Source organism: Nannizzia gypsea, genomic scaffold (genome assembly GCF_000150975.2).
Source record: "Nannizzia gypsea CBS 118893 supercont1.2 genomic scaffold, whole genome shotgun sequence".
In the NCBI taxonomy this organism is placed as follows: domain Eukaryota; kingdom Fungi; phylum Ascomycota; class Eurotiomycetes; order Onygenales; family Arthrodermataceae; genus Nannizzia; species Nannizzia gypsea.
Genome location: NW_003345200.1, coordinates 2,961,916 through 2,986,828, shown reverse-complemented (window position 1 = coordinate 2,986,828; position 24,913 = coordinate 2,961,916). Strand labels below are relative to the sequence as shown.

General features: G+C 48.3%; 7 protein-coding genes across 7 annotated transcripts; 2 read left to right on the top strand and 5 right to left on the bottom strand.

Moving 5' to 3' along the window:
• Positions 1-919: 919 nt before the first annotated feature.
• Positions 920-1,816, bottom strand: MGYG_03138 (hypothetical protein; the record flags this gene model as incomplete). Its single annotated transcript, XM_003175566.1, has 1 exon — positions 920-1,816. One exon carries the CDS (start codon positions 1,814-1,816, stop codon positions 920-922), a length of 897 nt encoding a protein of 298 aa, XP_003175614.1.
• Positions 1,817-7,767: 5,951 nt separating this feature from the next.
• On the top strand, positions 7,768-8,215 carry MGYG_09008 (hypothetical protein; the record flags this gene model as incomplete). The annotated part of the gene is made up of 2 exons (XM_003175565.1): positions 7,768-7,834; positions 8,052-8,215. The coding sequence occupies 2 exons, from the start codon at positions 7,768-7,770 to the stop codon at positions 8,213-8,215; spliced, it is 231 nt and encodes a 76-aa protein (XP_003175613.1).
• A 3,201-nt stretch (positions 8,216-11,416) lies between these two features.
• Positions 11,417-12,358, bottom strand: MGYG_03136 (hypothetical protein; the record flags this gene model as incomplete). Its single annotated transcript, XM_003175564.1, has 2 exons — positions 11,417-11,582; positions 12,177-12,358. The coding sequence occupies 2 exons, from the start codon at positions 12,356-12,358 to the stop codon at positions 11,417-11,419; spliced, it is 348 nt and encodes a 115-aa protein (XP_003175612.1).
• A 447-nt stretch (positions 12,359-12,805) lies between these two features.
• Positions 12,806-13,281, bottom strand: MGYG_03135 (hypothetical protein; the record flags this gene model as incomplete). The annotated part of the gene is made up of 2 exons (XM_003175563.1): positions 12,806-13,014; positions 13,257-13,281. 2 exons carry the CDS (start codon positions 13,279-13,281, stop codon positions 12,806-12,808), a joined length of 234 nt encoding a protein of 77 aa, XP_003175611.1.
• A 1,505-nt stretch (positions 13,282-14,786) lies between these two features.
• MGYG_03134 (hypothetical protein) lies at positions 14,787-16,526 on the bottom strand (the record flags this gene model as incomplete). Its single annotated transcript, XM_003175562.1, has 6 exons — positions 14,787-14,820; positions 14,896-15,011; positions 15,080-15,492; positions 15,565-15,879; positions 15,938-16,133; positions 16,239-16,526. 6 exons carry the CDS (start codon positions 16,524-16,526, stop codon positions 14,787-14,789), a joined length of 1,362 nt encoding a protein of 453 aa, XP_003175610.1.
• Positions 16,527-17,145: 619 nt separating this feature from the next.
• On the bottom strand, positions 17,146-18,705 carry MGYG_03133 (hypothetical protein; the record flags this gene model as incomplete). Its single annotated transcript, XM_003175561.1, has 1 exon — positions 17,146-18,705. One exon carries the CDS (start codon positions 18,703-18,705, stop codon positions 17,146-17,148), a length of 1,560 nt encoding a protein of 519 aa, XP_003175609.1.
• Positions 18,706-20,323: 1,618 nt separating this feature from the next.
• Positions 20,324-24,670, top strand: MGYG_03132 (multidrug resistance protein 14; the record flags this gene model as incomplete). The annotated part of the gene is made up of 9 exons (XM_003175560.1): positions 20,324-20,482; positions 20,573-20,650; positions 20,712-20,821; positions 20,882-20,918; positions 20,975-21,594; positions 21,651-22,077; positions 22,132-23,557; positions 23,626-23,760; positions 23,817-24,670. The coding sequence occupies 9 exons, from the start codon at positions 20,324-20,326 to the stop codon at positions 24,668-24,670; spliced, it is 3,846 nt and encodes a 1,281-aa protein (XP_003175608.1).
• Between the last annotated feature and the right edge of the window lie 243 nt (positions 24,671-24,913).

The window sequence follows — 24,913 nt, the reverse complement described above, 5'->3', positions numbered from 1 at the left end:
TTTGGCCCCAGTTGTTATATATAGATTCCAGACAGTGTATTATCCTCCACTTTGCCTCATTACCCCAGGAATAGCAAGGTGAGAGTCGATTATATTTTAGTTTACTTACATGGGTTTCTTGTTACCGTTATCGTTTTTGACTGTTGGTCTTGAGTCTTTTTCATGGTTGATACATGAATGTCATGCAGTGTTATTGTATTGTCTAGCAGGTAGTTAGAACCATCGCTTACACTTCCCATGCAACCCGTTTCCATAGTTAACCCTTAAAAATAAAAACGCTAAATGGAAACAATTGATAGAGTGATACATTTAAAAGTAAACACTAAAGTTTATAAATATATTGCTATATCAATGCTGTCATCAATCTGCACTGTCATACTGCGACGAAGGGTTATAAGCATGAAGCGTAACCTGTGCAGCACCAACAAACAAGCCTATGGTCGAATGACCAAGTATGAATCCGCGTATATTTGTACAAGAAAGGCTGAAACAGAAATGTTACAGGTTATTGAGGCGTGCGTAATAAAGTAGGAATGAAGAGTAGAATGAAAAAGAAAAGAACGAGTATGGTCAGGAATTAAATGCCCTCGGAGCATTTATTTACATGCCAGTCCTTGCGCAACCTTTTACATTTATGACATGATGATAGTGGTTGGGGGAATATAATAAAAAGGGTATATTTATAAGAGGTAAAGGAAGGCTAAGGAGTGCTTTGCGAGAGAACGACTGGAAGCATGTCGTATAATCTGTTCCCTTGGCTTATCCAAGAAAGAAAAGTTATCATTAAGGCATTAAGTCATTTCACGCGTAGCATCGTTATATTGGACCCAGTCACCAACGAACTGAGGAAGCAGGTGGAAAGGAAGAGAAAATTCACGGTATGAAAATGTCCCGATAGGCGCAGCCAAGAGGAACAATTCTACTGCTTCATCCAAGGGAACCGGGTGCCCGTCCAGCGAATCACTCCATAAGCTGGCCCATCATCGTTGAAACGGCAATTCAGCCCGCCATAGTTCTGACCTTTTTCTCTCCCCTCGGAGTCGCTGCCGGTCTCACCCCCAGCTGCAGCCGAAGCGGCAGCAGCGCTTCGTTTTCTCCGTTGCTCTCGTAATGTGGGACAGTTTTTTTCCTTGATAAAGCGGTAGTACTTGCACTGGATGCCCTGGAAACCAGTTCTCTGGCGGTTTGGAAATTGAGCGTTAAAGCATTCACGGACTTGTTTCCATTCCTGGCCTAGATCAACTCGATGGTACCAGATGAAGTACATCTCTTCCTCGTCGTACTTTGGTCGAGGTGGCCGACGGCGTTCTGGAACTGGTGCAGATGATGTTCCACTTGAGACAGAAGGGAATCGTTCTCTTCGATAAGGTGTTGGTGAGGAAGTGGGTGACACTGGGCCTTTGCCAACGTTGTTGCTATTGCCATTCACTGTACTGTGGTAGTGGTGATGGTGATGGTGATGAGTAAAATTATAGTTATCGGAAGTTGCTGAGGTAGGCTCGGGCCGTCCATCGTAGGAACCATAGCCCGTGTTTAGGTATTGGAGTGGGCGAAAGTGTGTTTGATTGTAGCCTTGGAAAGATGCATTTACAGGTGTTGAACACGCACTGCTGATGGTGGTTGATGATCCGCTGGAGTATCTTTCACGACGATCTGGATAGTCGATATATGGTGGCGGTTGTTTGCGTGTAGGATAAAAACAGTGGGATTCGCATGTTGAAGCACTCTCTGGGTTGAGTAGTGTGTCAATAGCGATGCGCTTTGATGACTCTGTGGGTGATTTTGGGGATGGTAATCCGTATCTTGTCGACTCCATCTTGAAGGGGGACCTGGTTTTCGCTCTTCCTCGTCTAGAGTGAAAGGCGAACTGAGTATGGTAGATTGTTTCGCACTGGTCAAGTGTGGAAGAAGAGGAATAAAGAGTAAGAGTGGAAGGGGGCGGGAGGGGCAAGTGTTATAGAAGAGATGTAACAAGTCTGAAGAGTAGGCAGTTGGTAAAAGTATCGATTGGGGGATTCCAATCAGGGGAATTTATGCAAATTCCAGGGCCACTCTTGGGAGCAGATCTGAATGGGGGGTATGCCTAATCACTTTTTGCGATAGACACCCGAGTGGTCGGCTATGCAACCTAAACGTGGGTTTCCGGGTCTTTTTTGTGAAATACAATCCTCTTAAAGGTGTAGTGTTATCCCTTTCCTGTTGTTGGGAGAGGAAACAGGCACCACAGCCACGTTGATGAGCCACTCTCGTGGTTGTTCGAATGCAAGGTATCGAATGCAAGGTATGTTTTGTGTAAAGCGTGCGCGAGGTGAAGGAGAGGAAGCGTTGGTTGCTCAAAGAAGATCTTCTGCGGCTTGCTAGAAGTTGGTAAAATGTCCCTCAAACGTGGAGCGGCGTATCTTTGTGTACTTCCCACTCCACCAAAAAGTTGTGCTAAACCAAAGGGGTTTGACAGCTGGGGAAGAAGAGAAAAAGGAAGATGTTGTAAGACTGCCTCCACTTTTCCCCTATTCTCTCTCCTGTTTTCGCTTGTTCTTCAGGGTCTTCTTCGTTCAAAAAGGATGATGTTCTTTGTTGTAGATAATTCCGAGGTGACCTCCCGATATATAACCTTTTTTTTGCTCTCTATTTATCCAGAAGTGACCCTGGGTCTTTGATCCGCCAGTTTGGTTTTGTAGTCACTTGCACCTCAAGCGCAGCTTTTGAAAAGTATATCTCGATGTTGAAGTATAAAGTGTGTAGAAAGAGAGTTTCCTGGGGGGGGGGTATAATGAGTCGAGCGAGGATCAGGAGTGGCCAGGAGAGAAAGGCCATATACTTATATGTGTAGAGTCGATCCCTGAGCCCAGGCACCGAAACGGGATGTCCGTAATAATAATTTCTTAGTGACCAACTGCAAAAAAAAAGTGGGACAAGACCTGCTCCGGTATTGTTTCTTCGTACTTATTACTTCTTCTGCTGCCTCCTGGCCTTCTTCTTGGGGTTTGGGCTTGGGCTAGGTTGTGAGCAGGCGGTACCAGTCTCCTGGGAATATCAAGGTAACCATGGGGCAGGGGGAGGCGGAGGGTAGAGATGCCTGGCGCGTAGGGGGGGCAAATGCTGGAAAAGAAAAAAAGAGAGAGAGAAATGGGTAGAGGAAAAAGAAAAGGCAGTCAAGTAAAAAAAGGGACGCGGCAAGAAACGTGGAGAGGGTGTACTTCGATAAGACGGTGAGTTGATGCAGGATGTACGTAAAAGCACAACAAGAACAGTTGCCAATGAGTTGTCGACAAGCACCAACCTCCAGCGTATATATACTGTAACTCAGCCGTCTAGTGTAGAAACTCGCCAGTTGGATTCTAGACCGGAGACCAGGGGTGCAGACGGAGGGACAAGAGGGGGGATAATGTGGGCAATGGAGACAGCGGGACGACTACTGAGTGGACAAGGGAACCGAGTCAGCGAGCCAAACAAGAGCGATGGCTCTTCTCTCATTTTTTTCTTCTTCTTTTCCTCTTCCTCTTCATCCTTTCTGGGAAAATTAACGCTTGAGCAGATATTATGGCAGTTGAAAAGTCACAGAGAAACAGCAGAGAGTCCAGAGATCCAGAAGCAGCAGCCTTGTCGGTACTCCGTATATAGTATGGATGGATTGGACCATGCATGCATGCATGCATAGACGCAGTTGAGTATTATTATTACAGGATCATGGCATATATCTGTGCATCCACAGAACAACCAAGCCCCTGGTCATGAAGTTCGATACTAGGCAGCAAGTGAGCAAGGTGGAGGAGCAAAAAAATGTGTTCGTAGAAGGGATCCCTCCCGAGAAGAGAGAGTTTGTACCGTCTGTAAAGAGCCAAAATGCACTCTATTAACTGCCGCGGCCAACTCCGTGTATCCGAACAAGTTGACGACTGTAGAAGACGGATCCAGTGTGGAATTATTGAAGAACATCACAAGCTTCTTAACCGGATTTCCCTTCATCTTCTATCCATCTTGCATGGGCATGTCGAGAGCGGCCAACCAACCTCCGCTCCCCCCTTCTTCTCAAGCTGCAAAAATGCAGACATGAGAAACATGATGAACTTGCGAGTTTCTGCTGCTCACCACCCTTGACAGGCGATCCACTGGCAACCTTTTTCACTTTCGATGAATGACTGTGGTTGGCTGAAAGCCGCGGCGGCGCAGGTTCATCGATATAAATTAAAATATAAAAAAAAGCCCCGAATGATTTTTTTGCCTTTTCTCTTTTAAGTTTTGATACTCAGTGTTATTTTCGATACAGCCTGTATTTGACGTATTGTAAAACTGGTAAAGTTACGGGCTACGATACGTAAAATACAGGAGCCAAGCTTGCTTCGTCTGCGAAATAAATAAAATGCGAGAGCGAACCTCGACAGTTCTCGTTGACCGGCGCCCTTGGATGCGTTTACGAAGCAAAACTTGTGAATGAACTAGCAAGCGAACTAGTTGGCTAGTTGGTTGGGAGTTCAACTATCCAGAAGCCGGATGGAAGCCCGCATCGACCTGCTTTGCCTTGAAAGACAGCGGGTCGGGAAAACGGCTGCTGGAAATAATACAGCCGCATATAACTACTCCGTACTTCCATGCATACCCTCTCCATCTCTACCTCTCATTAGAAATAAGTCATCGACTTCGGCAGGGATTTCTCGCATTTATGGACAAATCAGAGCCCAGAGAAAGACAGAAATGTTGGACTCTTCGCCATTCGGGTTATTGTTTTATTTTCTTTGCTTGCGAAGTGAATAAAAATAAAAACGAAACAAAAACCGATCTCGGAGACCTCCAAGCGAGCCTGACCTCTTCTTCTGATGAAAGGATTTAATCGTCTGACGATTTTCTCGAGCTTGGCTCCTACTCTTGAAAGGCAGTCCATGCCGGAGTTATACCATGGCCACAGATTTTCTGCGCCGTTATGCAGATTCCAGTGATGTTGGCTGCGGGGAACAATATCATTCGATGGCACCATCAATAGACCCCAGCGAGCAAGCAAGAAATCAAGAAGGCAACGGTACCTCATCTCGCTTCCTTACGTCTGTTCCTTTCTTTTTGGTACCTTCTTCTCTCCCCATGCCGGGCGAAACGGAAGGTTGACATGGGCTGCTTGCTGGTCTCCCATTGCTGCGGGTTGTCTAACCGAGTTGTACTGCCGTTACCTTCCCCCCATTTCCCACCCTTTTGGCAGGCCGCTTGTGGTCGTACTTGGGCGTGATTTGTGCAACGCCAGCAGGCTGTCCATCCTGGCACGAAATCTGGAGTGTGCATGAATGGATCAATGGACCGGTGTATCGGGGCGTCCCGTTCCCAGGCGGTGGCTGACTACACTAGTTGCAGGACTGCCTGGATTGGGAGCGCGTTTATGATTGCTTTGGACGTCATATACGATAATGCCTAGGTAGGCCTCTGCGAAGGCGGGTTGGGGGCCAAAACTGCGAAGTTCACAAACGGAGAACTCCGTGTGTCTCCATAATTCCTACTCTTTACTTATTCGACATATTTAAATAGGTGGATTTATCCCCTCCGTTTGAGACCTACAACGAGTAAATGATATTGAGCCGATTCTTCATTACCCGATGCTACGTCGAAATAATGACTCCATTTTAAATCACTCAAGTTCGTCCTTGTTCTTTTTTTCATTCATGCACGTATAGCACGTGTGCGCTGTAGTGCTTCACCCTTTCCGTTAAAAGCATTACACACGTTAGATGGAGTGTATCAATAACTATATCCTAAGGCTAACGTCAGTCAAGACATGTTTTAGTTACGACATTAAATTCATACACGCTCGGGCATTCTTAATTATCCAGCGTCTCCATAGCTTTAACCGTTTCAATAGTTAGTGAGCTGGTCGGCCCTCGCGTATTATTAGGTTGACAGCTTGGTATGGACGGGGCTCAACTGAAGATCCTGTTCTCTCCCTTTCTTTTCTTTCATCGTCCTCTCTCTCTCTCTCTCTCTCTCTTCTGTGTGTGCGGCTTCATCTTCTCACTCCGTGCCCTGTGGAGAATCGAGATCTTGATCTGTGGGGCTGACATGCGCAGGGCATGGGATGCACTCAGCACACCAAGGACCATACACACCACGTACATGACGAATACAGAGATTACTCCTACATACTCCGTACATTTACAAAAAAAATGTACGAAAGGTCACTGCAAAGGTGAAAATGAAAAAACCACCATGCAAGTTATGCCATTTTTGGGAGCGAGGGAGGGAGGGCCGTATGATCACGAAGCAATATGGATTTCCTTGAACTGAGGGATCCGAGCGAGCGTGGGAGAAGGCATGGCATGGAATCTGGCATCTGGCATAGGCCATCTCATGTCTGTTCTGCTCGTGCACATGTGCTGAAGCAGATGGAAGCTAACCTTGAATAATAACACGTCGATCATATGTTTTGGTCGATGGGGATAGAGATTAACTACCATAGAGTGTCCAAACGCCAGACATCGTGAGACAAGGAGCAAGCAAGATCGCTTTGTACGGGAGGGAAGAGAGCAAAGGTTAGTCAGTAAGACAAGCCCGAAGAAACCCGATCAATGGCGTATGAACCTAGGTGGATAGCATGGAAATAAAACAACTGGATAGATGAATGATATTCATGAGACAAGTGTTGGATTTTTCATATGTCTTGACCCTGCTCTCCCTTGAAGGGCCGAGGAGGGCCGTCAGATCACGCAAAAGGTGGTAGGCAATAATAAGAACTAGCCAGAGTGAAAAAAAAGAGTGCCGTGGTAATGTCTGGTCGATACATAACTGTATACTCAAACCACAGCGTCGGTGTTAGGGTTGTATTCACAACTCTTGCGAGTTGGTTGGGTTGATATTGAGATCGGGTTTACATCATAGGTAATCCCCATATAGTTGACTAACTAGTTCAATCGAGCTCACTCGCAAGGTCTCGTGAAGTCTAAGGGGAAAACAAGGCAACAAAAAGAAAGGTCGGAAAGATCGGATATTAGCAAAAAGGGGGGGACAAAAAAGCTCTTTGAAAAAAAGAGCCCCTGAAGAACCCAAGAAATCTAAAGTAGCTGAATATTATATGACTGGATGTAAAGTAAAAAAGAGGGAGGAAAAGAAAAAAGAGGAAACCAGGCGAGCCTGTATAGATGATATACATTTAGATACCTGGGGAAGAGCCTGGCAAAGAGGCGTCGATAAGGGTAGAATATGTACTGTAGTATGATATATTGTCTTGTAGTGGCATTTCTTCTATCGACCGAATGACCGTTCTTACCACTTTTTTATTTTTGTTTTTTGTTTTGACTTTCCTTAACAAAGAAACGAACCATCTGCTATATTCGGCAACCGGGTAAAGGCAGAGGCAAAAGAGGCCTTGACGAAATACGGCCACTGTCTTTGAATAATCCCCAAACCAGATAAGAAGAAAGCCAAGACCAGTGCTAAAGGAACTATTTAAGCTGAGAATCTGAGAATGTGGAGGGAGCGAGAGAGGACAAGGGGTCTTTCCAAAGAGGGTCTCCGATGGAGAAAAGCGATCTGATGAACCGAGCTCCTGACAAACCCACACCACCCGTCCGTCCAAAACAGGGCCAGGGGCGAGGAAAGGGAGGGACCGAGAGGGGAATAATAAGGCCCGGAGTATACGTACAGGAAGTGTATGTACCTCCGTACATGCTTTAATATGGACTAGTCTTGTCTTTCTGACATATTGCGATGTGAGCTGGGTGGGGTGAGGAGGGAAGAAAGCTATGGGAAGAGAGAAAGAGCAGGGGAGAAGCGGTCGTTAAAACGGAGAGGTGGATGCTGGGGGCACCACCCCCTAACCCCGAACCCCGAACAGGGGACAAGAGAGCAAAGCCAGGGAGAAGTAAGCCAGTCCTTAGCAGCGCCGTTAATGATGTCCCTGTGCGATGAACCTTCTCCGTTAAAACGGAGGAAACATGCCAAATGGAGAATCTTGTCTTAGGTATTCATATACCTAAATAGGGGAGTGTATGTATACACGACCCTTCCGAGGATGTGATGAAGAAATGGCTTCCGAGATAATCTGCGAACTGAAGAAATCCTCTCTCGTATCGATGCAGGAGATGAAGAATCTTATCCGCCTGACGAAATGAAGAAGGCGAGCGAGAGAAAGAAAAAGGAAAGAAAGAAGAAAAAAGAGCAGAGAGTCGAGCAGCAGCAGGCGAAGGAATGGGACGAGAAATCTCGGGGAGATGAGGCAGGCGAAAAAACCAACATTGAATGAAGTCGGAAAAAGGCCCATGATTGGACATATGGCCCTTGATGGAGCTTGACCAGCCTGAACCGTTGCCTTGGGACCTGCCAGCCAGTCAGAGAAGATGCAAATATGCAAGAGAAAGGAGACTACTGCAAGACGCTTAAATGGAGGGGATGATGCGTGTGTGCGAGAGAGCGCCCATCCCTGGCTGTCGCGCTGTATAGGGTCGTTATACGTACGTATCGTGCAAAATACGCAGGGTCAACCGCGCGATTAGCCCTGAAGAAATGGCTCATCCTCCAACTTGTTTTCTTTTTCTCACTCCCTTTCTTTCCTTTTTTCTTCCTTGCTTCCTCTCGTCCCCCTCGTATAGAGATGGTCTCGTACGACGATGTACTGGTAAATAATATTCCGTGAAGAACGTCTTCCTGCGCCTGCCTGCGCCTGCTTGTACCAGAATGCATCGTACGAGTTGTAGGCAAGGAATGTGCAGGTAATCCTCGTCTTGGTTTGGGTTTCCAGGGCCAGTGTCCCAGTTGTTCCATTCCACCGGCGAGTTTCCGGCCCATCATCAACTCATCCACTCATCATCAGCCTGGTGCGCGTGCATGTCTATTCAAAAATGATGTATGAAGAACTCCGTAGTAGCAAAGAAAGAGTCGTCTGTAAGAATATATTACCGATTACTAATGCTAATAATACAGATACAGATACAGGTACAGGTACAGGAGCAAAAGTGGTGTGATACAGCTGTAATACGATTACGAAGCGTCTCACTCTATTATCCGCATTCATCTTAAGTCTCCAGCAGCGAAAAAAAAAAAGGAACGAAAAAGGAAAAAACAACGTCAAAGGTCAACCTCAACTTCAACATCCATCGTGCTGGGTCGGCCCAGCATCATTATTGCAAGTAAGTTCATGCTAACTCGGCGTCCAGCGAGCCACGATTTACCGATGCGAGGTTTCTGAGAATCGACTCAAGTCTGACACAAAAATAAAGGCCAGCGATCATGGGCAGGGGGACCGTGTTGTATTGTCACCCCAGCAGGCAGCAAGAGAACGGACTCCGTCGTCCGTTGACTGCCGGTGACATCGCAGAGACTCAAGCATCCCGGCCGCCCTGGATCTCCAATCTCACTGGGGGGAGAGAGCAAACACTTAAGCTTGATTCGTCATTGGCCATGGTAAGGGAGCATCTCACCGTCCAAGCCCGCCAGCAAACGTCTTCGAAAAAATAAACGGACCATATCTCGCAGCGCATGAAGGTCATGTGACTCGCATCCAGCCGGCTGATTGGCCTGATGCAGTGGCTTTTGGGCATGAATCTCGGCGGCTGTTAGCCTGCTGCCGCCGCCGCTGCTGCTGCTCGACTTTCTTTTCGTGTCATGGCCATCTCCCTTAACCCGGCCGGGGTTGGAGGCAGACGTGGATGTTGCACCAGTTTATGCAACTATTAGTCGGGCCAAGATGTGAAAACTGGAGAAATCCACCGCCCTTCCGAGGAGGTCTGCGTCCTTGACGTACGGGATTTGTATCAGTGCGATTTCTTCCTTCGTTTTCTTTTCTTCTTCCTCTTTTTTTATCTCCCTTCAGAAAGACGTGAGTTGACCACAGGGCGGAGTGGTTGTGGGTTTTACGCCTCCACATCGCAAGTCTAACTGTGGATCTATCGGCGGATACCTTATCATCAACCCGCGGCCAGAAGTTCAAGGTTGAGCGCTAATTGGGTTTCGATGGGGCTCCTTTCTCGATTTCTTTTCCCCTTTTAGTACCCTCCACTGTCTGTGCTGGCCAGCTAACAGACACTACTGGGCTGCCTTTCGTATCCATTATTGTTGCAGAATCTCGAAAACACCCCGTCCTATTCATTCATTTCGCATGAATTTACAGAAGAGCAAGCCAGAAAAAGCCAACAGGTGTTTACACTTTACCTAGACGCTCGAACAAATTAGGTAACCCTGTCTCCTGCTTGGATGTGCCTGGACATGCTGCTGCGCCGCAAGAAATATGCCTTAACCATAATCGAAGTGGTTGATTAAGTGCACCATTTCTTAGTTTCGTCAAGGATAAACTTCGGCTTACTTAACTAGTTGGCCGTCTGAACATTCCCCGGGGAAACGAAAACGACCTTTGATGAATATGTTTGAGATATGAGATAAAGCGATGTCGACATTGTTCATGAAGGGCGTGAGAGAGAGAGTAGACTGAATATTGCGCTATAGTCCGAATCGAAGGGAAAAAGATCACCTAAGTGCGGAAAAGAGCAAGACACCCAGGTTCACCCAGGTTCATCCAAGCAACAACTACTCAATGCCATATTAGCAGTTCCTTGCCTTTAGTGAGAAGCTGAAGAAGGTCGTCACTCAACCATACCTAATTTGCACTCTCTCCGTCTTTCTCTCCCACCAGCTGTCTTGCGGAACCCTTCTCTTTTCTCGGAATCCCTGCAGGTTGGCCTGGTCTTGCTGGCCGCGTAACGACTTATGCTATTATTATCCTCCTCCTCCGGCGCCCCTCTGATTCTTCACCTTGCCCTTTTGTTTTATTTTCAACAGGAAAATAAAATGCAGGTTCTAATAATAATGTCTAGAACAACAAAAAAGCAACTAACGGGGCATTCGGTGATCCAGTTTAGGATCAACGGCTCGGGATGAACGCTCATCAAGCTGCCCGCCTGCCGCGCCTGTTATGCACAGACTGGAGTTTCGTATGGAGTACACATACAAAGTTACACCAGAAACCGCCCTAGAATGGGACTGACAGATACTTGATTACTGATTCTCTGGCAACCTCAAGAGCCAAGCAGCAACCCCCAAAAGAAAAAAAGGGGGAGGGAGGGAGGGGGTTTCGTGTCGCATGTTAGTCTACAGAGTACTTCTGCGGATATTATGGCTGGGTCTATTTGGACCATAAACCTGCCAACATTCAGTACGCAGAGGGGACTCTACTTTTCTTTCTCGTTTTTCAGTGCATGAGCCTATGAAATCTATTGAAATGGGTGCGCCAGCTGATCAGCCTGTCTATGCGGGTTGACGCAGTTCCCGTCGAGATTCGAAGATGATTTGCCCTCCAGTTATCCTAGGTAGCCCACGGCCGTTCCAGCCAGTTTGAATGACGAGCTAGGCAGTTTCCTGCAATAGGTCCACATAACCGCTTAGGTTATATCAGTCTGTTGCAACTCGTGGAAATCTACGCTTTTCTCACATGCCTGCGGATATCCCCTGCTATTCAGCCCCTGCTCTGAACCAATGAAGGTCCAAAAGCTGTGCTGCACTGCGAAGGTCTGAAATCGCTGATCTCAAGGAACTGTTCCGCGGGTTTCGATCCCTCGTCATGACCTTCTGGCTTGTATCTTTCTCGCTTGACCTTGTCAGTTGTGGGCTGATTCCCTGCCCTGCACATTGCATTCTACCTATCAGGACCAGAATTTTTTAAACAGCAGCACGGTATTCTTGCATACGTCGGCGACTCTTGAAACTCTATTTCAGGGTCCAAACAGCTTGATCCTCGTTTCTGTCGACTTGCTCCTCCCTGTGGTCAGATTCAATATTTCACCACGTACGGAGGCTATTATTCCGCCCCTCCCTTTTATACATCGAGGCCACTCAACAGATATTTTGTTCATATTGTACTAGTTATCACATTCGTAAAGGGAGTGACATGCTTGAAAACTTCCTCACTTTGGGCTTCCCAGATGCAATCATTCATCCCAGGGTATCAGATATCGGATACGTTACTTCGCCGTGGAAACGGCTGTCATTTAGCTTGAAAGACTCATTTGGATTGGCTGTTTATCCCTACCTTTTACCCCTGCCAGCCGATACCGATTGCTACCTCGGGCGCATAGAAAATACTACCTTCCCAAGGGGAGGAGGCTCTTCTTCCCTTTACATGAGATTTCTTTAGTACTCGGGAGAATGGGTCCCATGGGGCTGATACTCACTGCAAGGCTGCCCTACCTTTACCCTTCATTATCCCGTCCGCTCACCGTTTCGTGAGTGCTGTGGGTAGATTTCGTCCAACTAGTGGCCTGCTGAAAATAATTGAGGAAGAACGTTGTTGCATCTTGAGGCCCCGCTTCGTTCCCTTCGCCCCTTCAAGGGTTCCCTCCTCGTTGGCCTTGAAGAACTCCATCTGATAGGCAGAGGCGGCCAGGCCTAGGGAGTGCATATTGCGGTCGCGGCGTACTGTATTACTACATGGGGGATGGGGAAGGGTTGTTATTAGTAGATGGCCGGCGACTCCGAGCTCACTGGGCGGTCTACACCATTCGACAACAGGATAGCAGAAGCAACCAGTTCACGGAGGATTTTCACATGGACTTAAAAACAGTTTGCATGTTGCATCGCGTTTAATAAAACCAAGTTGCGATACAGTTCAACTGGAATATCATGCAAAGAAGAAAAGAAAACGGTCAGCCGGAATTAAACCTCGTTTTCCCCTTTACATGTACAACCACACATATACATACAACCTCGTTCCACGCGCCAGCCTTGCCTTTGAAGGCATCATCCACACACATTTACGCACGCACTTGTACATGAATCCAAGCGCCAGTTATCATTGCGGCCCAATCCCCGGCCTCATCCATGTGCGCCTCACCCATGCAAGCTAATCTCAGCCCCAGGGCATTCCACGCATGACATGGGAAGCGTGAAACATGCGGTGCTGCTTGGCTGCTCCCTCTCTCCCTTCGCGTCTCGATGCATCAGCTTTCTTTTTTTGCATAAAGTCGATCATTGATTCTTCATGCCATTGTTTTAGGCTTTTGCTACGCCGCTTAACGCCATCATATCGCCCACTACTATCCCTCTCCTGGACGGGAGCTATGCCACGTATTAATATGGTGGATGTGGAGGGTCCTGAGCTACAGTTTCTCGATATAGAAATTCACATTGATATTGACAAGAATCAACACATACATCGACCCAGCCATGGAACCAACTGCCCTGTTGGTACGCACCAAAATAGGGCCATGCATTGCCATTCCGGCTGGCCGAATTAGATCAATCTCCAGAAGTTACCTGTCTCAAGGTTAAGATACAGCTGCATATTACTCCTTACATACCTGGGTACGCATCTCCCCTAGCCATTACCAGACGCAGCGCGGGATTTCCACAAATGAGAAAGCCGAGATATCTCCTATTTACCTTGCCTGTGGTATCTCTCCATCCCTTGCTTCGTGGTTCCTTTTCTTTTGCCTCAGCTGCTGTTGCTACTGCTCTAGATGATCATGGTTGACATCTAAACCGTTTCAAAGAGTCTGTGATTCCGGCGCTTAATTAGTTAACTGATTTGGTGACGATGGAATATTTCTGTCTCTGACATTTTGCCGTTTCATCCATTTCGACTCGAGAAAGTGACCTGTTAATCAACATTTCTTCTGGTTTTCTTCAAACTAACTATATGTGCAGCGCCGCCGCGGGGAAACATATTGGCGTCTCCTAACGGCTCGCTTCAGAAGCTGATCTTCCAAGACTGAGAGCGGGCGACCTATGCATATCGATTCATTACGACTGCATGGGGGAAAAGAAAAGGTAGATGGGGATGAATGGGGAGATAAGCCGAGGACATGGTTGATATATGTAGGTGAACCCCAAGTATACGGGACCTCCATAACGCAGAGGCAGTTTGGCAGAGTAATTCCCATTATCCTGTTTCTATCAAACGCTTTCGAAGGGCAATCATTGACCTCGAAATACACGCGAAGGCAGGGTAACATTTTGATACCTTGACTTGTTGGATTTTGACTGGCACAGGATTGATCTCGGCCAGCGATAGTATGGTTTTATATACACCACTTCTCTGCCTGCATCTGGAGCCCTGCAATCAATCAATCAGATTCAATCCACCAAAAGACGTTCTCGTGCTGGTTTTCCTCCCTTTCTTTTTCCTTTTTATTTTCCTCTCTTTTATGCAATTTACTTACCGGCAAAATACGCACCACCCCGGTATGTTCGGCCTGGGGGCGCGGATTCAGCTCTGGAATCCCTGAAGCACGTAACTAAGACATCAGCGAACGCCGATTGTGAAGCCAATGAGCAAACAGATCAAACTCGAAAAGACCAGATACCAACCTAGAAAGGAAATTGGATATTGGAACTGCATGATCAGGGATATGACAATATATATCTATATACGATGCATGGTTTGGTTACTTACCTTCATACATCCAATAATGAACGGGAAAGATAGTACCGAGAGAGGGACACTTTCACTCTGTTACTTACCAATACACCATTAGAGCATTATGTGGGCGAGTTATATGTGATGGATTGAGTGGTACAGGACTGCAACGCCATGCGGAAGAATGAGGGAAATACTTTGACGTTCATTTGAGCGGATGTAACTAGCCTATTCCTTTGGGATTTGACTATCTACAGTTTTGAGCCCTGCAGCCGTGGCTTTGACCTTCTGATAACGAGGTAAAAGACAAAAAAAAGAAGAAGCAGGATCCCTGAAAGTAGACGTTCTGTCCTAATATGTAGTCATTTGTAGTCACTGCGTCCTCCTGGGAAAAGAATTTCATTGAAGTTGATCCTGGCAAACACAAAAGGGCACGAAGGTGCGAGGAAGAGACAGGTGTAGATGCAGGCATCTAGTCCCAGTGGGTGCCAGTGGCAAGTTCGCATCTAGTAAGAGTTGGAAACAGGTTATGTTAGACCACCATCCATGATGATGTAGGGGGAACTAACGGTTCGACTTACGGGTCAGAGCCGAACTGAACATTGGCCTGGTCCCAATCGTCCATGCGGATAAGGCATGAGCGGAAGCGGACAGCAGAATCGATGGTGCAGAATCTGAAGACGACAGTGCGGATTTTCTAGTACAGAAGATAGGTTAATATCGTGTCTCTGGATGTATATGTTCGGAGTGTGCTAAATCACTTACAACTGAAGCTTCATAGGAGTCGATAATCTTCTCGAGCTGCCACTTCTTAGCATCGATGAGCTCGACCAACTCACCAATACTGACGCTGAGAGGAGCCCCGATGGCACGAACAACCCGAGTTGCTCCGATATCCAAACATTCGGCAAGACGAGAGCTAACGATGTCTACTTCCTTGCCAATGTCCACGAAGACGGTTCCACGGCTGCCGTTATACTCGAAGTCAATACCGTTAGGGTACTTGTCGTAGAACGCCTTGCAGTCAGCCGCGGCACAGAAGCGGATTTCGGCAGACTGGCTGGCAGGGTGAACGGAAACAGACTCGATCTTGCCTCCATGGACGAGAGCAAGAACACGAGAATGGCTACGGAGGGAGGCTGGGATGTTGGTCAGGATGATACGGCGTGGTGCGGCGTCTGAGGACAAACATGTTAGTGGATAAACACATATGCTAGGAGACGTGTTTACATTGACTTATATTGACTTACTGCTGGCAGTACGCGGAGCTGGAGTGCCCCAGGTCTTAAAAGTGACCAAATGCTCACGGTCTTCCTCTTTAGGGGAAAAAGCTTGTTCAGTGGCATTTTCAGCAATCTTTTCAGCAGCCTCTTCGGCGACGTCTTCAGTGATATCTCCGGTGATCTCTTCAGTGGCCTCCTTAGTGGCCTCTTTTGGGCCTTCTTCAGGAGCTTCTTCAGGAGTAACAACACCATTCTCCTCAGCTAGTAGGCATTTGGCCTCCTCAACAACAGGCTCAGGCTCCTTAGCAGGAATGATATCAGGGTTACCGTTCTCCTTGTCTTCTAGAGAGTAAAACGCGTTAGCTATGATGTAAGATGACATGTACAGGTATCAGCTTACCTTCGACGAGACCAGACTTGGTGACGCGACCCTGACCAGCCTTCATCACGTTGCCACCACGACGAATCTTCTCGAGGGCTCCCATGAAGGCCTCGGTGTCGTCGAAATTGATAGCAGATCCGGTCTTCTTCTCCATCTTTGGCTTGCTGGCGCTGGTGTTTGGTTTCTGGTTCTTGGTCTTGTTCTTTAAGGGAGTCTTCTAGGAGCAGGTTAATAAGGCTCTTCTGGATAGGGGGAAAGGAAGCAGGGCAGAATAAGATATTAAGGAGTAATAGAAGGAGATATGGTAGCAGTAGCTCACCTGCTGTTTGGTTTCCCCTTTGGTGTCCTTGGATTTCTTGTTCTCCTTGTTGCTCTTTGGTGACTTGTTTTTGTCTTGGTCAGGCTGAGCCAGAGAGCTGACATGGTTATCAGTAGCCCAGATGCTCTTCTCCAGGCCGCCACTTCTTTCACTGATCTGGTTGAAGGTCTCGAAAATCACCCTTCCTACCTTCACAGCTTCGTTGATTCTATCACCCTCATCATGATACTCCTGGATTCTCTTGTTTGCTCTGGTGAGGAGAGAGTCCTTAGAGTCACCGCCCGCCATGTTGATGAGTTCAGATTATCTCAAGATACAGGGATACTAGGTTGATGACGAAAGATGGAAGTCAAGATGCTAAAGAAGATGCTGATCGTGAAAATAAAGAAGAGGAAGAGGAAGAAGAAAACAGGATGAGAAAAGATATAGGACCGAAAGAGGGATACGACTAAGCGGCTGGGAGGTGTTGCAGGTTAGGCGGCGGATAAGGGGTGAATGCAGCAGAAGAGGACAGGAGAAATGCCATGAGAGACAGCGAGGAAGAAGGCTTTATAGCCCGTGGGAAGTTCCGTCTAGAGAAGCAGCAGTGAATGCAGAGTCAAAGGGAAGTTCCGTGTGAAGGGCTGGCAGAAGTGAAGGGAGGGCGGAAGACATGGCAGGATAATATCCATATATAGGGGGATGGATATCGGAAGATACATGGCTAAGAGCTTCATATTTACAAGGAGAAATATGAAGAGAGAGAGAGAGAGAGAGAGAGAGAGAGAGGGAAAGATAGGTATATCATTAATGGTATCATTATATTCTTTTTATTACATGGTAACAAGTGGTTGAAATGGACGTTTTGACCAACCTCCAACTCCACGCTGATATATAGAAATATAGGACAGGAAGAGAAAATAGAGCATCAAAACGAGTCCGGGGAGATGAGTTCCCATGTCTTCTCACCCGGTTGAGGATGCGGCTTCATGACCTGGAGCGCCCGGTTGCCGCAGAAGCCACCGGTGCCGGCGGTGCGGTTGACGGTTTGATAGGCGCCTTCGCCCTTTTCATCCTCTACCCAGGCACGCTCCTCGATGAGATCGCCTGATTTCTCAGTCCGGCGAGGGTTGTGCCACGGCATACCTACCAGGCGGTTGATGAGGTCGTGCGGTATGGAAAAGAGCCGCTCGAACCGCCGGGTGACGCCTAACCAGGAGAGAGTAAAGGGGGAGTAGGCAACACGGATATACGGGTTCACGTATATCCCTGTATCAGCGGTGGGTTCTCCAGTAGCAGAGGGCGGGTTTTGGATATCAGCGTGTATAAGACAACACTCGGATGCTTCCCAGAGGAGATCTGGCTCAGCACGGAACCAGCTTGTGCTGTGCTGCTGGAAATACTTTGCATCAAAGGCAACCATGCCTCCCCAGCAGCTGCGGACGCGGACAGCATCGCTTTGACTGAGCACGTCTCGTCTACTCTGTCCGTTTCCTATGCTGGTGAACCAGGGGAAGAATGGTAGTCCCATAGAGAACCCTTCCAGATCACGCGAGGCAAAGGTATCGTAGAACTTGAACGGATTGATAAAGTCGACTGCACAGGCAGCCCGGTACTGGGTAGCACCGCTCTTCTCGTCCACGTTGGTCGAGAGGAGCAACTGGAGGGCATCGATGGGGTCAAAGAAGACGTCGTTCACGTAGAGGATCTTGTCAAACCTGGGCATACCGGGCTGACTGATTGGCCGTAGAGCACGATTGCGCACCTCGGCCAGGAATGAGATGCGTTTAAGTCTCCTGGATCCGTCTGGCAGCGTGATGTGCAGCAGTCCATCCGTATCGAGATGCTCCTCCGTGACCATGGAGTGGTTACACGGAGTCTTATCTGCCATCCTCTGCAACGCATTCCGAGCCTTGTCGTTCATGTCATTCTCATAGATACTGAGATACGAATTCCCCGGCCCCAGCAGATCTATCAGCTGCAGAATACTCGTGCTCCATTGGCTCTGTGCCAGACTGCCGTCCGGGTCATATATGTTCGCAGTGATAAAGATCTTCTCGTTGCGCGGGTTGCCTCGTCCGGGGGCATCGCTGCCGACTGCAAGACGTCTCAGCTCGTTGTAGTGAGTCGGCCGGTGGGTGTAGGACGGCCAAAATATCGCTACCACGGCTACCAGACAGAGACCGGCCGTCACCAACCATCGCAGGGTCCTATATGTGCCTGACGGTGACAGCCTGGGGGCGGGCTTGCTGTGTCGCCTGGCAAATTTCCGGCGCCATCGTGGGGGCAGCAGCCGCAGTATTCGAGACGACCAGCCCGTCGAGCCATTCAACAGGTAGCTGTAGCTGTATCTTGACCCACGTCTTCGCTGGTGGCCGCTGAGTGCGCTGTTGAGCTCGCCGTCGCCGTCGCCGTAGCCGTCGTAGTCGCGGTCAAAGTCTTCGAGGATGAAGGCGTCGCTGTCGCAGGAGCTGCGGGAGCCAGACATGCCAGTCAAGGGGCCAATGGCCGTCAGACAACGTTCTTGTGGTTCTTCTTATCCTTCGTCTTCGCTCTTCTTATCTGTCTTCTTCATCTATTAGGCTCTCTTGGGCAGAAGATGCGGTCTGTCAAGGGAAGACGAAGATGGTATGGTGACGGCGGCTGATCACCGTTGCATCAGTCGAGTCGTAGGATTTACAAATAGTACGCGAATAGTAGACGACAAGCTCAGCCTCAGGACGCAGCTTAAAAAAAAAAAAAAAAAAAAAAAAAAAAGCCCATTGAAGGATCATGATCTCTTCTCTTCTCCTTCTGCTCTCATGGATGCTTCTATGGAATGTCGTACATGCGTAACAGCCGTGTACTGCAGAGTAAATCGGATGCCACTCCATCTCCGTCGCCTTGCCGTATGGCATATAAACTCAACGCCGGCGACTGGCTCTGCCTGTAGCTACCTGGGGCAGTGATTATTTTAAGCCCAGCAATGAGGTCAACCACGATCATCGACCCTAAATATATTCCTGGCGTAAAAAGCAACGAACTGGTTGCACAGCAGCATCCAAGCCATCCTGGCCACTTGGCGCATCCGAAGGCGTTCAACGACTTCAACCTCACGACATCATCTGTGATCGTAGCTTAACCTGACTCCTCTTCACTTCGCCGCCCGGAGGCTGGGAGACAAGCAGACAGACAGACAGAGCGCCAGCCTTGGTGCGACGGGAGGAGCTGCAAGTGCCACGGATCCGGGGAAGACATGACCAGGTTTCCCAAGCTTTGAAGGATTCTGTTAATGAAAGAGCCCCCAGGGATAAAAATACACTCAGCCTGGTTGGCCGGGCATCACCAGTACCCGCACCAGCATGACTGACTGACTGACTGATGAACATCCGGGACGGACAAGATGGATGATGTCCTTGTGGCTCTCCCCCCCAAGGTCTAAGCATCCCGTCCGCCACCTGGAAAGCCCGAGAGCTCGCGTGGCCCGTCCAGGCGAGAGAATGGCGAATGATGACCGTCATGATGAGGCCAACAAAACTGTCATCCTGTCGCATCTCCTGCCGCATCTCCCACCTGTCTCTTGCATCCCCGATTGAACTCTCTCCCTTGGCGAAACAGGCCGGGCCCCGCGGCGTCCGCCATCGCCCTGCTTCCTGCTTTCGTGGTTGCCGGTTGCCTGCCAAGTGGGCTCGTTTGCTGCTCTCTGAACTTCTGGCTCGGAGGCCTCGCGCATCGTTTCACCGTTGGTGAATTGTAACTATACGAGTTCTTGATCTTGGTCAGTTCCAGACAGAGTCAAAGCAAGCAGAGAGACGTGAGTCTTCGTTTACTCACGTACTGCGTATATAATAGACGCCAAGTTGCTGCCTGCTGCGTCCGACTGGGCGTTTATTGGCATTTCTTTTCTTCTGCCGCTGAAATTGCCTGCAGAAGTTTCAGCTTCTCTTTCTTTTTATTTATTTATATCAGAGCCGCGCTCGTTGATGAAGCCGGCGTCTGGTCCATCCTTCGCGTTGTTGTTGTTGTTATAATTGTTGTTGGTGTTGTTATCAAGATATTGACGCTTTCACTCTTATAACTAGCGACGTCCAACGCCCAACACAGAGAGAAAGCGAGTCGCCGCGCCCATGGCTGAGGAGCCAAAGCCCGTCATGCCAGCCCTGCGGAACGGCGAAGCTGAATCGCTGGGCGACGAGGCCCCTAAGAAGCGGACGGACGGCATTGTTGACGTCCCAGACGCAGAGAAGCAGAAAGACGCTCCCGAACAAGGGTTCGGTGCCTACGTGGTAAATATCTTCTCTCTCCAGATATAACCACTAGTTATATATACCTGTGTTAGCATTGGCTAAATCGTGTTTGTTTGCCGTTTTATATAGAAATTATGGGCTTGGTGTGAGCCGATTGATGTATTCCTTCGCATCTGCGGCTTCTTCGCTGCCATTGCATCTGGCACTGTAAGTCTTCCATTCCTATAATATAGATAGCCATCAAGGACACTGGCTAACCTGGCCATAGGCTCTGCCTCTTATGACCATCATCTTTGGCAAGTTCGTGGATGTCTTCAATGATTTTGGGGTTGGCAAAATCTCCGGGGAGGAATTTAGGAGCGAGATATCAAAGAATGCGTGAGTAGATTGCTTGTATGTATGATTATATCCAAAGACCGTATTAATATATCTTAACAGGCTCTGGTTTGTTTATCTCTTCGTGGGCAAATTTTTGGTGAGTATCCTCTTCCTCTCAAGGCTCGTATCAAGGGTACTGCTGACGTCCGCTAGCTCGTCTACATTCACACCATATGCTTCAACATCACGGCCATAAGAAGCGTCCGGAAGCTGCGTCTGGAGTATATCCGTGCCATTCTCCGCCAGGAGATGGCCTACTTTGATACCTATACGCCAGGCTCTGTTGCAACTCGCATTTCGAACAATGCAAATCTTATCCAGACCGGCATGTCTGAGAAAGTAGGCACCTGCTGCCAGGGCGTTGCCATGCTGATCGCATCCTTTATTGTTGCATTTACTCAAAGCTGGAGGTTGACACTTCCCGTGGCCACCTCGATTCCCACTGCCGTCACGCTGGTTGGCATCACTGTTGCCCTGGACGCTAAGCTTGAAGCAAAGATACTCGACATCTACTCCAAGGCCGGAGGCCTCGTTGAAGAAACACTAGGCAGCATCCGCGTTGTCGTTGCCTTTGGTGCCGGAGACCGCTTGAGTAAGAAGTATGATAACCACCTCGAGGCTGCCAAAGGGTTCGGTGTCAAGAAGGGCCCGGTCCTAGGTATACAGTACAGCTCGGAGTTCTTCGTCATGTACTGTGCCTATGCTTTGGCTTTCTGGTATGGTATCAAGCTCTTGCTCCAGGGGAAAATCGGAAGCGGCGGAGAAATTCTCACGTATGTCACCTCGTACATATTTGTTTCTTCACGTTGTGATACTAATGATGTCATAGGGTCTTATTCTCTATTGTCATCGGTACTTCTTCTCTCACTATGATTGCACCTACTCTAGGAGAATTTACCAAAGCCGGTGCTGCCGCCAACGATGTTCTCAACATGATAAATAGGGTACCCGAAATCGACTCACTGAGCACCGAGGGTCAAAAGCCTAGCAGTGTTATTGGTGACCTGGAAGTCTCCAACGCAGTTTTCTCCTATCCTGCCCGACCTTCCATCAAGGTATTAGACGGAGTCAACTTGAAGATACCCGCTCGTAAGGTCACTGCTCTCGTCGGAGCCAGCGGCAGTGGCAAGAGCACAATCATTGGACTTCTTGAGAGGTGGTATGACCCCGCTAGTGGTTCCATCACCTTAGACGGTATAGATATCAAGGACCTGAATGTTGGATGGCTTAGAAGCCAGATTGGACTTGTTCAACAGGTATGTAAACCTCTATTATCCACCAAATTACGACAACAGTTAACGTTCTTTCAGGAGCCTGTATTATTCAACGACACTATCTACACTAATGTGCTTTATGGACTGCCACCTGATGAAATTGCCCGGATGGATGAGGAAAAGAAAAGAGAACTTGTTAGACAAGCCTGCATTGAGTCTAACGCAGATGGCTTCATTCAAGGATTTCCCAAAGGTTACGATACCGTTGTCGGCGAAAGAGGCAGTCTTCTCAGTGGTGGCCAACGCCAAAGAGTCGCCATTGCTCGTAGTATCATCTCTAACCCACCCGTCCTGTTGCTAGACGAAGCCACTTCCGCTTTGGATCCCACTGCCGAATCTATTGTCCAAGCTGCCCTCGACAGAGTCTCCCAGACCAGAACCACAGTGCTCATTGCCCACAAACTGTCGACTGTGAAGAAGGCAGATAACATCGTTGTCATGAACAAGGGTCAAGTCATCGAACAGGGAACTCATGAGTCGCTCCTGGATGCCAAGGGGCAGTACTGGAGTCTAGTGAATGCTCAATCCCTCTCACTTGCAACTGACGATTCTTCGTCTGAGACTGATAGGGAGCCTGATGAACAACCAACTGAGGTCCTGGAAAAACATACAACAACCAAATCGACTCACAGCAACGTCCCTCACGAAGTTGCCGAAAAGTCGGAGGATGTGTCTCGAAAAATCTCTCTATTCAAATGCCTCTTGATTATCTTCTATGAACAACGGCGCCATTTGCTATTCTTCTTCCTAGGAGGCCTTGCTTCCATTGTTGGTGGTGGCGCATTCCCTGCCCAGGCCATCCTTTTCTCCAGAATTGTGACAACATTCCAACTGCCCAGAGATCAGTGGCAAGAGAAAGGAGATTTCTGGGCCTTGATGTTCTTCATCCTTGCACTTTGCATCCTATTGACTTATGCATCTATCGGGTTCTTCTTGACAGTCGCCGCCTTCCGGTCGTCGAAGTTCTACCGTAGCGAGTACTTCAAGGCCATGATCTCGCAAGATATCGCATACTTCGACAAACCGGATAACTCCTCTGGTAGCCTTACTGCGCGCCTATCAACCGACCCTCAAAACCTTCAGGATCTTTTATCGTCCAACATTGGTCTCATCCTAATTGTTATCGTCAGTCTTCTGTCCGTTACCATTCTAGCCCTCGTCACTGGCTGGCGATTAGCATTGGTTTCCCTCTTCGGATGTCTCCCGCCTCTCTTCCTGGCTGGCTTCATCCGCATGAGGATGGAGATGCAGGCCCAGGATAAGAACGCAAAACTGTACTTGGAGAGTGCCCGGTTTGCCTCTGAGGCGGTGAACTCCATTCGAACTGTTTCGTCCCTCACTTTAGAGTCCACTGTATACAACAATTATGGTGACAGGCTGAAAGGACCAGTAGCAAGGTCGCTCAAGTACACTGCCATTGCGATGATTTTCTTCGGATTCTCAGATAGTATCGACACCGCCGGTAAGTCTCTCCTATTCATCTCCAAATACACTCTCAAGTCTCGTTACCCACTAACTCCCCCTTTATAGCTATGGCACTGGCGTTCTGGTATGGTGGAAGGTTGATGTCATTCGGCGAATACGACGCGCAGCAGTTTTTCGTCATTTTCATTGCCGTTATATTTGGCGGACAAGCAGCCGGAATCATTTTCGGCTTCACAATGAGTAAGCTTTATTCCTGTGAAACTATTTGAAGATGGTAACTAAACCTGCTTATTTAGACACTACGAAAGCCCATGCTGCTGCAAATCATATCATACATCTTCGAGGGCAGGTCGCCCCAATCAATGGCTCTACTGGCGAAGAGCCTGCATCCATAGAGGATTCCGACGTGGCAGTGGAATTCAGAAACGTATCATTTAGCTATCCTACTCGTCCGGATCAACCCGTGCTTCGCAAAATCAGCTTGAAAATCCGCCACGGCCAGAATATCGGTCTTGTAGGGCCATCTGGATGTGGAAAGACAACCATGATTGCCCTCCTAGAGCGTTTCTACGATGTTACCTCCGGAGATATCTTAATCAACGGAAAACCACTGACTGATATTGATGTGACCAAATATCGTGAAACCGCCAGTCTGGTGTCCCAAGAAACAACTCTGTACCAAGGCACAATTCGCGAAAACATCCTTCTCGGCGTTACCCGTGACGTTCCTGACGAGGAGATACACCAAGCCTGCAAGAACGCCAATATTCATGACTTCATAATTTCACTGCCGGAAGGCTACAATACCGAAGCCGGATCCCGGGGCCTATCGTTCAGCGGAGGACAAAGGCAGCGTCTAGCCACCGCAAGGGCCTTGCTTCGAAACCCAGATTTCCTTTTCCTTGATGAAGCCACCAGCGCCCTTGACACTGAGAGTGAACGGGTTGTCCAGGCCGCTCTCGAACATGCCAAGAGAGGCCGAACAACTATTGCCGTTGCCCATCGACTCAGCACCGTCCAGGACTGTGATGTCATTTTCGTCCTTGAAGCCGGCAAGATTGTTGAACAAGGTACCCACCAGGAACTTTTAAGGCGGAAGGGCCGATACTTTGAGATGTGCAAAGCCCAGAGCCTTGACCGTGAAGCATGATACCCAAACTCGCTCTAAAAGTTAAAAATAAATCTCTCCTTTCTAATCACGATTCTTCACTCCTGTTACTTTTAATGTCTCGAAATTTGCCTTCTTGTTTATAGCTTATCTTCAGCAACCTGCAAGCGAAGCAGCATTTGTCATATTTAGACAATAAAGCCCCTAGTTAATCAAGTTTTTTTTATGCTTATTCAAGAACCATACAATTAATTACGATCCTGGTGTAACTTGAGTTTGTTTAGA